Below are 14,628 nucleotides of genomic sequence, written 5' to 3'. Positions count from 1 at the left end.
TCACCACCCCAACACCTCAGAAGAATAAGATATCTTCCAACCCTCCTGGAATGATTGAAAACTTCAGGCTCAAAGAAAAACTAAATGCCGTGTCCAGTCCATGAGGTATTCAATTCTTAACCGATAGAAATGACCATCAATCATCAACGGAGATGCACCTATATAGTAGGTATGCTACTGGTTGTGAGAACCTACAGAGAAATATCAAAATACTTGACCCTCACTCTGGTACCTTCTTACCGTCGTTTTGACGAGGTTATTTTTAAATGTTTATTTATTTATTTTTGAGAGACAGCCATAGAGAGAGTGTGAGTGGGTAAAGGGAGAGAGAGAGGGAGGCAGGATCCCAAGCAGGCTCCCCTCTGTCAGCACAGAGCCCATTGTAGGGCTCAAACCCACCAAAGGTGAGATCGTGACCTGAGCCGAAATAAAGAGTAGGACGCTTAACCTCTTGTGCCACCCAGGTGCCCCGCGGAACTCCCTTCTGAGGTGAGACACTGGGAGGTTGTGGAGGGAATGACCTCTAGGCCTAGCTGGAAAGGCAGTGTGGGTTCGTAGGCTGCAAAGCCCATAGGGAAGAAGCTGTTTATTTTCAATTTGGTTTTTGGAGATAGAAGTCTAGGCTGGTGGCTGGATAGGGTCTCATCTGGTCTGAAAACTAAAAGGTAACATCTGCACGCATTCAACTCTAAAATACGTTCTGACCCATGATCCCACTTTATTACTCTGCACCCCAGGATGTGTTAAAGTGGGGTGAAAGGAGGTGGTCCACTATTACTTCCGTTTGACAAATGAGGAAACTAAGACCCAGAGCTTACGTGACTTTACTAAAATTGCATGGCTGGTTAGATGTGTCTAAGGTATCTGACATCCAGACCCGTTTTCCATCAGAGCCGCGGTTCCGAGTGCTGTCCAGGGACCAGTAACAGTAATGTCACCTGGGAATGTGCTAGAAGTGCAGATTCTTAGACCCACCTTTGATTTACTGAGTCAGAAACTCTGGGTGGTGCCCTCGATCTGTGCTTTGACCAGGTCCCCGGGGACACCGACGCACTCAGACTGGAGAGTCAGTTCCCAAGAGGTGATGTTTGCACCTGCTACATACTCTCCCCACACCTTTCTATTCAAGGGATTCTTCTTAACCCATCATGTTTGTTTACAGAATGGATAAAGTGTGTACTTAGGAAGTTGGTACCCTAACTCCTGGACCACTCAGGCTCCTTGATGTATTTTCCTTTATTAAACATCCAGAGCCAGCCCTCTGTGGTGTCTGTGCCAACTGGGGATGGGAATCTCAGCTTGACCTATCTTGGAACTTTCTTGCACCAGACAGTTTTATCTCCTTAGGAACTGCAGAAAGAAAGGGCGTCTAAAAATACTTCTTTAAAACTTTCTTGGGGTGCCTAGGTGGCCCACTCAGTTAAGCGTCCAAGATCGGCTCAAGTTATGATCTCGTGGTTTGTGAGTTCGAGCCCCACGTCAGGCTCTGTGCTGACAGCTTGGAGCCTGGAGCCTGCTTTGGATTCTGTGTCTCCCTCTCTCTCTCTCTGCCCCTCCCTGTTCACTCAGCCTCTCTCTCTCCCTCTCGGTCTCTAAAATAAATAAACATTAAAAAAAATTTTAACTTTCTTCTACCAGATGCTTTCTGTTTATTAATATAGTAATTTTATACATGAACAGTAGATAAAATATACTTTAAACTTAAACAGATCTGAAGGAGCTTTGGACAACCCTCCCTCTCCACACACACACACACACACACACGCACACGCACACACACACACACACACACACAAATTTACATGCAATGTTGGACACACAGAAGGTACCGACTCAATATTTATTGAATTTATTAAAGACCTATTTTTAGAATCAGAGGAGGAAGAAAGCAAATGCCATTAAGTCTGCTGCAAGGAGGAATGTTCCTCTCACCCACGACACTATTGTGTCTCATGTACTATTGTATATTGAGTACTATGGTGTCTGATGAAAAGTATTTGATTTTAATATAAATGACATACAAGTATCACTGTATCTATTTTATCTGCAGTAGGAGTGAGAGTTTCTATAACTTAGCTCTTCATTCATTAGTATTTCATTCATTCGTATTTATTGAGTCCTCATGATGCGCCAGCCAGGTGTGCCCCCAGGCATTGGAGCTAACATGATAAATGAGGGCCTGCCCACATGGAGCTTACAGTCTACGGGAAAGACAGCCAATTAAATAAGTGATTCGCACTGAAGTGTCATGGATGCTGTCCCAGGACACGCTAGATCCCTTCGGAGCACACGGTAGGGTCACAGAACCATGTGGGAATCAGGGGCAGAAGAACCATTATGGCCACACCGGAGGCTGGAGGCCTATTCAAAGCAAGGCTGCTAAAAATTTCCCCAAACTGTGCTGAGGCCCAGAAAGGAAGGTCTGAAGTAGCAAAGGTGCTTCTGTGATCTGGCTGCTGTCAGCAGGCGTGTCACTGCCTTGGCTTCTGAGACAGGATGTTGATGATGGTGAAGGTCAAGAAGAGCACGCCGGCTGTGCCTCCGATCATCAGGCCCAGGAGGCTGCCGTGCACCTGCATGGCCTGACAGCGGTCCCCCGTGTAGAAGAAGGCTTGGCTGGAGACGCACCTAGGGGAACAGGACACAGGAGGAGTGTGGGAGCCACCCGAGCCTCCGGCGGAGCGGCTCCACGTGCCTGGCCCCGTTCCAGGCTTTGCATGAGTCGATACAACCTTGTAACAGCCCTAGGAGGTGGTAGTTATTCCCAGGTCCTTCTTATTATCCTTATTATCTTATTATCCTTATTCTTATTATCCTGTCCTTGCAGGAAAGGTTAAGTCACTTGCTCAAGGTCACACGGTTAGTGTTTCACACTCAAAAGCCTAATTTCCGGAGGTCCGTCTCCAGACCTGGGACTCTTGGCCACCACGTGCAAGGCTTAGGAGGAAGGTTTGGGGTACTGGAAGAATACGCTGTCCACGCTGGCTCGGACTATAAGCTACAGGGGAAATTCTCCAGAAAGAGTCTGGCTCAGTGCTTTGGTGGGAGCCCAAGATCTTCCAACAATATCAATTTGAATGTTGCTGTAACATGAGCATCCTGTCACCTGTATCCCAGGCTGCCCTGAAATATGCCAGATCGTGAGCACGCTGTGCTTATTGTCATGTTTGGTACGCAGTAGGCACACAATGGCCACCCCCTGGGTTTGCTGGTTTGTTTTCTAATGTCATTTGGTCCAGAGATCAACTAACCTCAGAAGCAGGGCATTGAGGGGGATGTTTCATCCTTTCCGTGGCAGCCATTCTAGCCTTTGTTTCAAACAATCCCCTCACCACAAAGTCTAATCACAGAGTGGAATGTGACAATCAGAAGTCACAGACTGCTTTTACTAACGCTGGGACTATTTTATCTTCCTCCAAACTAGACGTTGGCTTCTTAAAAATCAGTGCATAACAGCAAGTTCATTCAATCTTTTTTCTGGCCCAGTCCCCTCCAAATACAGTTTAATTAATTCCCTTGCATTCCCTTAGAGGAGCTTATACTGCAAGCTGTAGGTTTGTGGGAAAGGAATCATTGGGTTTAGCAGAGAGTGACACACAAGTGGAAACCACTGGCTGTCCTTACTCTGAGGAGGAAGCCAGTTGGGAAATATGGAAATCTGGCATCCAAGGACCTATCAGCTAAGCAGTGCAGACCCATGGCTGTGGAGCCCTCTACAAGGAGGACATTCTCCAATAAAAGGAACCAGGGCTCTTTGGAAAAGCGGTTCGTTCCAGGGCTGGGACAGGGAAAGTAAAAGATAAGCCTAGAGTATCCTGTGGTGCCAGAAGGTAAAATTGTGTTCATGGAAAAATGAGTGTGTGCAAAAAGGACACAGGAGCCAGTCTGGAAGGACTCCCAAAGGCCAAGGCTGGAACCATATGAGCAATATAAGAAATACTGGCATTATGGAACTATAGCCCATAGAATAAAATCAACATTTGTGTGTCCCTAGCGATAGAAATAAGTAATTGCATGAACAAATGAATGGTGAGGAGTGGACAGTTATTCTTTACAGAAGAATGTCACTTAATGAATGCGGAGGGATTGAGGGGAATGGGAAATCACCGTCGGAATATTACAGAGGTATTGTTGCTGCAGGTTCACCTATGGGCACTGACATCAGCGGATGAGGAATTTAGGAAAGCAGGATGCTGTATGATCTCTGAATGTCTCTCCCAAGACATATATTAGCAACAGAGTAAGGAACAGACACCCCTTGGCCACATGATCAAGGTTAGAAGCACCAGTCATAACGCCCACTGGCATCAGGTGTCCCGACCCTTGCCAAAAATCTACAACCTCAACCTACTCATGACAAAACATTAGATACATGCAGATTGAGGAACAATTTACAAAATAGTTGACCAGTACTCTTCAAAGTTGTCAAAGTAGTGAAAGGGAAGGAAAGACTGGGGGATTGTCCTAGATTGAAGGAGGGTGAAACTAAATATGAGGTGGGGCCCTACGCCGGATCCTGGAACAAAAAAGGACATTGGTGAAAAGACTGGAGAGATCTGAATAAGGTCTGTAGTTTGGTGTAATGCTATTGTTAACACTATTTTGTTGCATTAATGTTCATTTCTTGGCTTTGTTGATTGTACTGTGGTAGGTAAGATGTGGACATTAGGGAACGGGGAGCTCTGCAGTATTTTCGCAATGTACCTGTAAATTTAAAATTATTTCAAACTAAGAGTTTACAGAAGAAGAAACAAAGTGGAGATTGAAAAGAACTCCGAAGAAACGTAGGTATTTTGAGCCGAGCAGACTGGTCGCTACCTCTGCTACTATCCCGCCACATGAAATCGATGCTTCTGTCCTCACATATATCCTCTCATGAAATATTTTATGCAAACAACAAACATTATAAAAAGGACAATTAAATACAGCGAACCGTGCAGACAGACAGACCTGGATGCAAGTCTCAGCTTCAGTATTTGATGTCTGGGTAATTTTAGACAAATTATTTAACCTCTCTAAACTTCAGCTCCCTTAAGCACCAAATGGGGATAAGGGGGGTCCTTATGTCACAGGGTGGATGTGACGAATAATTTAGAGCATGCATGTTTACTACTCAGGAGACCCCAAGACCCATAGCAAGCAGTCAAAAAATATCAGATGTCCTTATTACTATTATTAAAAACATAGCTATAAAAATAGTGCAACAGAACAGACAACAGAAATCATAATTAACAACATTGGCAGTCAGTAAACATAAGCTTGGCCCTAAGTCCCACTGAGGCAGGTCATGGAGTAGAAAGTCCCTGGAACTTTTGTGAGCGCTGCAGTGGAGTTCAAAATCACAACATTCAAGACCCTGTTGATCACATCCCAGAGCGGGGGAAGGGATAAACGTCAAGAGATAGGAGATGTGGGACCCCTTTGCCCTGGCAGGACCCCTTCTGTGCCCCGACAGCACAGGCCCACTGATTCAGAGCACAGCTTTGTGGAGTCAGGGACTGTCATATCCAGTTGACCATCTGATGTAGTCATTGTCCTAACCTTTTACCAGGGGGAAGCAAATGTTGGGCTCACCTCTGCTGACCCACCGCCTGCCCGCCCCCCCCCCCCAACATGGCCAGGGAGCCTACCTGCAGCTCGCCATCCCCTTCACGTTCACACAGATGCCTTCATTTTGGCAAGGGTTCGGGTCACATGGGTCTCTGAAGTACTGGGGCCAATTGTGGTCTTCCAAGGGGCCTGTGTTCTCCACTGACCGCTTCGGTCGGCTGGGCTGCCCCTGGTCCAGGTTGCTGGGTAGGGCTTTCTCTAACAAGCCCTTTCCTGTGCCTTCTTCTGAGGTCTGCCGCTCCCGGCCCTGGAGAACGAGGCCTTGGGGACTCAGCCTTGCGTCTTCAATTTGAACTTCAGTCTGGAGAAGGTGGGTTATATCTTGAGGAATTAGACAAAGGGCGGTGAGGAACATCTATACTTAATATCTGACTACAATTAACTTCCACTTCTGGAGAAAGTTCCCTGGGCCACCCCTATCCCTCGTGGACATCACCTTCAGTGCCATGGAGAGGTGGCTTTGAATCCGGCTGATTCGCATGCTAGCTGTTTTTCTTTTCAAACTAATGCAATCACATTTTTATTTATCCAGCTTGAAAAAGAAGCACCAAGCTAGCATAGATACACTGACCCAAACTAAATTGAAGTCAACAAACTGTCATATTTGATAAATTATCAAAAAAAGATGACACTGAAGTTTTAGTTTCTCCCAAGGACTGTTAAAATAAAGATGAGAGTCCTTGAGCAATAGCTCTCCTAGAGCACATCTTTTTTTTTTTTTTTTTAACCTGGTCCTCAAAACAATCCCTATCCCCCATGAGATGCTTAAAAATCGGTGTAAAATCAGTAGAAGCCCCAGAACATAGGTTTAGTTATTCAGGAAAATCAGGAAAAGTACCTTCAAAGTCCACAAAAAGTATAAGGTCGTCATTTTTAAGGAAACTCTTCCTTTTTAGCATTTCGTGGGAGAGAAAATTACTCCAGCCCCAGTCGATGCTTCTAAAACAATCACAGTCCTTATGATAGGATCCCACAATGGATGGCCTGTCCCAGATGACGGAGTCATTTATGGCTGCAAAGTTATAGGTAACATAACATCACATTACCTCTTTATACTTCACTCTCCAACTTGTCTTTAATGAGTATATAGAGCTTTCTTAGAAAAAAAAAAAAAAACCAAGTTGGAAAAAATCAGATTATTTATGCTTTCCAGGAGAATCAAAACTCAGAATTGGGAAGGGGGAGGGGCAGAGAACCAGAGCTCTGAATGGTCATTTGTCCATTACTAGGTCACTTCCTCAGTGAAGAGGGAAAGACAGGATGGCGATAGCCTCTTCCTTTTAAGGCTTAAGGTTCTTCATTTGAAAATTAAAAAGTCTGTGCATTTCTTTATTGATACAAGCTTGTTTCATTGACATGCCGACGATCACTAATATTTTAGGAGTCAGTGCATTAGTTCGGCACAGAGGCTAGGAAATTCTGAGTATTTGATAAATGATTAGCAGTTTCTGTCCTCTCATTTAGACTGAGTTAGACGAAGCAGAAACTGCCTGATTTGCTTCTATGCTGGATACAGGGCACTGAGTTTGGCCCAGTGCAAGTCCTTAACAAATGCTTGAAGAGTAAATTCTGAAAAGAGAAGGGAGATGCAATGACATTGAAAATTTTCAGCTGACTATTCCTACATGACTATGCTGTTGATACACCCGAAGAGGAAATGTGAGAGGAGGTGTTAACCTCTTGTACACAGATGGGAACCACATCTGTTGGCCCTTTTGGGTCGAGTGGCAGATCTTAGAGCACCTACCTGAAGATGTCTGGGACTTAGAGGTAGTGAACACCATGCTTGAGGACATTCTATTCCTGGCATCGGGTTCCTGGTCGAGTATTGTCATTATCACCTGTCTGTTTTCCACTGGCCACTCCAGGATAGCATCATTCTCCCCACTGCACAGGTGAAAAGCAACTCCTAAGTAGCCAGATGGACTGTAGCTTGCTCTGCCATGAGGGTACAAAGTCAACCCAAAACCATATCCCTCTGAATTGTAGAATCGAGGACTCAGGAGCTTGTCCCCTTTAACTGTGCTCTGAAGGACCTGCGAGAAATTCCGTACTGTCCAAACGCCTGTGGGGCATGGGGTTTCCGTCAGGGTGATATCATCTAGGTAAATTCCCCCATTTGAGTTCTGGGGGTCACCTTTGGAGCCCTGGAAAAGGTAGCGAAACTTCGTTTCTTCTCTAAGTGTCACATGGGCAATTTTCCAATTTTGGTCCAAATCTCCTAAGGACAGAGAATAAGGTTGGTGACAACTGTGGCCAACATTTATTGAGCACGGACTATGAATCTGGTACCAGGCCAAGAGATTTATATGAATTATCTAATGTAATCCTCATAGCATCCCTATGAGGTAGATACTGTTATAAACTGGTTAAGGAACTTCTCCAAAGTCACATACCTACTGAAGGAAAATAACTATAAAAAGATACACTATAATTTATTTTCACGTGCATATTCAAATCTTTTTTTTAAGTTTATTTATTTTTGAGAGAAAGAGAGAGAGTGCAAAGGCAGAGAGAGAGGGAGAGAGAGAGAATTCCAGGCAGGCTCCACACTGTCAGCACAGAGCCCGACACAGGGCTTGAACCCACAACCAGCGAGATCATGACCTGAGCCAAAATCAGATGCTTAACCAACTGAGCCACCCAGACACCCCTCATATTCAAATCTTAACCAGAATTTGTTTTCCATTATTATTAAATTCCATAGGTTCTGTGTTCCCCCATGGGTTTCATGGTATAAATGCACCCCAGCCCCTAATGTTTGCACTGAATACCTAAATATTAGTCTGAACCATATAAAACAATCATTTTGTAAACTCAAAGTCAAATAATGGCAACTTCATATGGTCCAACCTATGACTTGATGCTAGAGAGATATATGACAGACTCTACATTAAATGTTCACATACAGGACAAGCTGGATCTCCCCTATGCAGAACTGACTCACCCACTAACACCTAATTTTTTCTGTTTTCCATATTATCTGAAATTCCACCAAGTAGGGGACCCATCCTCTTTCAGGAAGCAAATAATACAATCAGGGTTGCTACTATCCAGATATTCACATTCTAGTGAAAATTAGGTCTACTTGCTTTTTTTCCTGAGACTGAATGGGAAGTAATAATTCTGAATAAAGAACTGAGTAAGAAGTGAGGTCATTCTAGAACATGGGGTCCTGTGCTGGACAGCGCAAGAAACCACAAAGGATCTTGAGGGTCTAGGACCTCTTGCAAAAGTGTATTTCAGCCTCACTTAAATTTTTGATGCTATTTCTGACTTCTGAGCGGTTAAAATATTCACTGAGGGGTTAAAACATACCAGACATTATGCTGGGCTCTTAGAAGAGCAGGAGTGGGTGGGGGGGATGCAGGAAAAGGGAGGAAGAAGAAGGAGAGGAGAAAGAAGAGGAGAAGGAACAAAGAGGGGGGAGGAAGGGAGCAACAGAAGGGGAAGGGAAAGGGGAAGAAGGAGCAGGATCCCAGATTTAAGCCAAATCAGCCCCTGCACGAATGTCTCTAGGTACCTTGGAAGGTCTGCACCTTGACCAGCTTGCGAACGTTGCCCGTGCTGTCATCCCTCTTGACCCAGATGACGAGTCGATCTGAAGGGCTTCCTGTCATTTTATAGAAAAATTGCAGGCACTGCTGCTTCCTCTTTGGGTAAAGAACCCGTGACTCCAGCAGGGCTGCCTCTTCTGCCACCCCCAGTCTCGTGCTGAAGTGCATGAAGTAGCCGGCACCTGTGGCGAGAGCACCCCAGTGACCCGTCTCCAGCTGCCCACACCCCAGGGGGCCCTGGATGCCACCCAAGTGAAATAGGGAACAACGGCCATTATCCAGGCAACACAAGCTAGAACTCTACTGGGGAAAATGAACAAAGATGGCTTGTCAGTACGTCTCCTTTGTGTCTCCACGAACTGACTCCCCAGCTAAAGCCCCAGCGCCCCAGTGCCTCTTCTGATGCCTTTGTCCCCAAGCTTGTGAAATGTATACTTCTGACTTAAGGAGACGTGGGCTTCAAGCAAATTCATCTCTGAGATGAATTCTATCTTCCTCATTGGCTTTCTTGTTTGAATTAGAGATTCATTCCAAGGAAAAGAGCTGACTTCCTGGTTGTATAACAAACTGTGCGCTCCTCATATTTGGAAACTGGAATTTAAATATTTATGATAATAAAAAGATTCAGTCTCACCTGTTTCTAGCCTGCAATTGGATGTATTATTGATGGTAAAGAATCACACTTACTGTGCCTTAAGAAGGGGCATTCGAGGCATATTAAGGGGACTAGTTGAAGATTTCTCCTGCCTGTAAGGAAAGCTTCAAAAGAACACTGAAAAGGAGGGTGCAAAATGTCTGTATTTGTAACCAGGCTGGGGTTTGTCCAACTCCTAAACCTCAGAACTCTCTCCCCCAAAAGAAGCAGGAAACTCAAGGAATATGTCATATGGAAAATCAGCACATCAAAGTCAACCACAAAGAACAATTCTTGCATAAAAAGAAGTCCTTCAAGCTGTACCACAGCGTTCAACTTCTTACCAAACAGCCCACTCAAAATATCTCACAAAGTACAAACGAAGTGAGCTTCTAGTACAGTTCTAGGTACTTTGGCAATATGACTCTCCGCTTCATCCAGCGTCATACATGGGGCACTGTACCTTCCCCAATGGCAGCAAGCATCAGTGGTTAAATAAGCTTTCTACAAAGCTTAACAATATCATAATGGCTTTAATGTTATATCGGGAAACATGATATTTTCTTGCATGTTCTTCTGAGTACTTGAACTTACCAGCCTGAATTGTCTGCGTTGTGAATTACTGAGTGCTTGGGTCAAATACAACAAGAGGTCACCTGGCTAAGAGGGTCTCCAGGTGGTCCTTGCTGAGGAATTTCACCCAGGTGCACTGAGGGGTAGGAAATGAAAGTCCAATAACTCAGACTTGGGAATCGGGGCACCTGAATTCTTGCCCATGCTCTGCCACTAACTAGAAGGTGCCCATTCATCTCTCCTGGTTTCAGATGGGAGGTGGCTTCTATCCCAAGGGATCCTTTGTGCTCTTTGAGTCTATACATCTACCTTACCACCACCAGTGCCCTCTAGCAGACACTCCCATTAAATGTCCCCCGTGGAAGATGCATAATGGCTTGTCAAGCTAACCTGATAAAACTTTTTAGATATTTCTTCTTTCCTTTCCTATTAAGGTGGTGGGACATTGTTCCTGTTAGGGTACTGGGACCTCTCACATAAAGGTCACCCTTCTGTTTAGCCTGAAACTGTACATTGGCCTGTCAGCCAGCCCACGGGAGAGAGTGGGTGGGAAGCTCTGATGGGAATTTAGAGGGAACTTCAGACTTAGATCACCCTTTGGACACTTGAGATTATGTGTTTAGTAATATGATGTGTGACAGAGACTTTCACCCTTTGCTGAGGCTGGAGGGAGAGTGGCAATTGTTTACAACCTCTGAGCTCAGTGGCCTGGCAACTGGGTGACAAGTCGGGTCCTTTCTGTGAAGGAAATATAACCAACTCCCACAGGCAGTAATAGCCTAGTCTTTAGAAACTGACTATAATCTATAGGGTTGAGATGTTTTTCTAAGACAGGCACCAAATAAAAGGCTGCTAAAGTAGAAATAAAAAAATGAATGGAACCTCTGGAAAGAAAGGGAAGATAGGAAAAAAATAGAGAGGGCAGCTGCTGGTCTGCAGCCGGAGGATTTGTATGCATGATTTCCTTCCATCTTCATGCTTAAGTGTCAAAATCCTGGAATGCTCAGAGAGTCTGACAAAAGCGAAGACTTAAAAAAAAAAAAAAGGCACCAACAAAAACAACTTTCTGTGGTTACAATTAGCAAGTGGTGGGGCCAGATTTCCTGTCCGGGTCTGTCTGACTTTATGACTTTTTCACTGTACAAAACACACCTAAGAACGATCTGAAGCTGTGCCATCCAATATGGCGGCTACCAAATGTGGTAATTGAGCACTTGAATTGTGACCAATCCGGACTGAGATGTGCTACAAGGGTAAAATACACACCAGATTTTAAATACCTAGTACAAAAGTGTGGAGTAGCTTATTAATAACTTTAATATTGATAGCATGTCAAAATGCCAATATTTTGAATATATCGGGTTAAATAAAGTGTGTAGCCAGAGACAATTTCTCTTGTTTCTTTTTTATGTAGCTACTAGAAAATTTCACATTATGTATGTGACTTGTATTATACTTCAATTGGAGGGCACTGTTCTAGAGACATGACCTTTATTTACAAAATCATGTATTAGCAACCACATGTCTGTATTAGTTTTGTCATGACCTAAATGCATCTTTCTGTTGCACGCCCAGAACCTGCATGCTTTTTGTTGAGCTAATAATTAAGATACGAGAAATGTTCTTTGTGCTTGTTCAGATTTCCATGTTGGATAACTAACATTGCAATTGAGACAAAACATGTAAGCTGCCATTCCCTGACTGAACCTGGTGAACCACTGCAGAGTTCCTACTTTCTGCCCTCACTCACCTGTGCATTGTCCCACCAAGGTGTGGTCCACTTGTCCAGGCTGCGAACTGTCCTCATGGACCCAGTCAGCATCATCTCTGGTCCCCTGAATCATCCCACAGATGTTTGCCTTCTCAAAAGCACAGTGGTCCAAAAGGGTGTGAGTTGTGGCTGCAAATGATATTTTTGTCACCTGGTTTAAAGTTTAAGTCCTCTTATTTCAAATACCTGATGTCTTGTGCTAAAAAGACCTCATTGTTCAGATACAGCACACTTTCTTGACTTTTCTCAAATGCAAATTCTGCTGTCATCTATTACATCTTAGGACATCCAACACAGATGCAGCCCTACCCACCTCACAGAGTCAAATGATAAAAAGACCTGTCATCATGCTTTGCTATAAATGCCAACGAAGAACTCCTTTAGATCAAGAAGGAGGTACCTAGTAGATCTTTGTATGTAGTAAGTCTTCTGTACATACATATTGAACAGAATTAAAGAATGTGTCTCTCAAGACTAGTAGAGTCATTTTAGAAAACATCCCATCTCTGAGCAGTAGATTGCTCTAGAACAACTACTCTGGGTAAAGAATTTTGCAGGATAAAAAATACTTCCAAGCTTGTCCCCTATCTTGAGATTTACAGAATGATGCACCATTCAAAAGGATGCAAAAGAAGCTGGACAATTACAGCTTCTTACATCATTGGTCCAATACTTTTACTTTGCAAAACACAACCACGTAACTGATTTTCATAACCATCCTGTGAGGCAGGTGTTACTATTTTTTCTAATCTAGCAATAAGTTAAAGTTATGTGGCTTGTCCACTGTCCTTCACTAGAACAGGAAAGAATAGTGAAGGGAAATATAGGGGAAACTGGGGGAGCAGAGGAAGCTCTGTTGAGGTTCGATTACCTACTTCTCAGACCCAGCAGTACTCACTGCAATTATACATTCGGTTCAGCCTCTCCAAATCAGTGGCACTGAAGTCCAGGCGCTGCCCAATGATGGTGTTAAACTCAGGGATCTTGGCCGTGATGGTAGGAGCGCTTTCATTCTTGTTAAATGAGAAAGGCTCGTAGTGCATCAAAGACTCGTAGTCATAGGGCGTGTTGAGGTCTGTGATGAAGCTGTCATCGTAGGTGTTAAAGTTGTGCTCAAAACCTATCAGAGAGAGCATCAACGGGTCCTTTTTAGTTATATCGTTTCCCCTGTCGTGCCCCTTTGACTAGATACTCCTTTTTAGTTATATCGTTTCCCCTGTCGTGCCCCCTTTGACTAGATACTTAAGCAGAGACCAAAAAGAAAAAATGAACATTTGATTTAAATATATATATATATTTAACATATTTTATACTAGCATAATGTACATAATATCAATACATATTATTAATTAATAGCAACAAATAATTTTTTTTAAGTAGGCTTCATGCCCAGAGTGGAGCCCAACACAGGCCTGAATATCACAACCCTAAGATCAAGACCTGAGTTGAGATCTTGCTTAGGATTCTCTCTTCTTCTTTCTCTGCACCCCCCCCTCACTCGTGCTCTGTCTCACTCTGTCTCTCAAAAATAAATAAATGTTAAAAAAAAAGTCAGACGCTTAACTGACTGAGCCACCCAGGTGCCCCTAAAAATCATATATTAATTACATTAATATATTATATAATAGTATATCCACTTATAAAAATTAAAAGTATATTTAAAAATAATATAAAAACACATGTTATAATTAATTTATAGATTTGCATACAATTTATTAAATATTTGTATACATTTACATCAAAGATTCATTTCACAAATAAATGAATAAATAAATGTGTGTGTGTGTGTGTATACGTATAAGCTTTTTTTTTTTTTTAATTTTTTTTAATGTTTATTTAAACATTAGAGTCGGAAGCAGGCTCCAGGCTCTGAGCCATCAGCCCAGAGCCTGACACGGGGCTCGAACTCACGAACCGTGAGATCGTGACCTGAGCCGAAGTCGGACGCTCAACCAACTGAGCCACCCAGGCACCCCAGTATAAGCTTTTAAGAAAGAGAAGATAAAACATTAAAGTAGAGGCAGGTGTTCCAAACGGCAGGAAAAGGAAATTTGTGAATTCAGAAAAATATTCAGGATTGATACATCTTGCTAATAAGCAAGTACCTCATCCACCAAAAGCTGTACCTGGTCAGCAATTCCATAGGTTAGAAAGTCAATTCAAGGGGCAGAAGGAAATGTCAGTAGCTGCCAAGAAAGGGGCATCCTGTCAATCAAGGCTCACATCCTTTTCCAGAAATGGCCTCATGGACAGAAAAATAAAATAGGAAGCACAAAATTGACTTTCCGTCCAAAATAGAAAAGGAAAATATTTTTATGAGATTAACACAAGTAAGATAATATATATTGCAGAGTGAAATGCTGGAATCAGAAAACCAATCAGATGTTCCTTTAATCCACTAGCCATCAGGAATTTACTGTTTCAGCAGCAATCATGAGAAGTTCACAGATTTTTAATTTCCTTCTTAGGGAATGGCAAGAAAA

The 14,628-nt window shown here is 43.3% G+C and overlaps 1 protein-coding gene across 1 annotated transcript in view; it reads right to left on the bottom strand.

Moving 5' to 3' along the window:
- Positions 1-1,787: 1,787 nt before the first annotated feature.
- Positions 1,788-14,628, bottom strand: part of MEP1A (meprin A subunit alpha) — a 37,098-nt gene continuing 24,257 nt past the window's right edge. The window contains exons 8-14 of the mRNA XM_030315663.1: positions 13,044-13,265; positions 12,125-12,274; positions 9,134-9,349; positions 7,358-7,831; positions 6,449-6,622; positions 5,631-5,931; positions 1,788-2,628 (exon numbers count right to left, since the gene is read on the bottom strand). Coding sequence (XP_030171523.1) covers positions 2,472-2,628; positions 5,631-5,931; positions 6,449-6,622; positions 7,358-7,831; positions 9,134-9,349; positions 12,125-12,274; positions 13,044-13,265 — 1,694 coding nt within the window. The 3' untranslated portion in view covers positions 1,788-2,471. The remainder of the gene's footprint in view (positions 2,629-5,630; positions 5,932-6,448; positions 6,623-7,357; positions 7,832-9,133; positions 9,350-12,124; positions 12,275-13,043; positions 13,266-14,628) is intronic.

This window comes from Lynx canadensis, chromosome B2, assembly GCF_007474595.2.
Source record: "Lynx canadensis isolate LIC74 chromosome B2, mLynCan4.pri.v2, whole genome shotgun sequence".
In the NCBI taxonomy this organism is placed as follows: domain Eukaryota; kingdom Metazoa; phylum Chordata; class Mammalia; order Carnivora; family Felidae; genus Lynx; species Lynx canadensis.
This window is presented reverse-complemented; position numbering and strand designations above follow the sequence as displayed.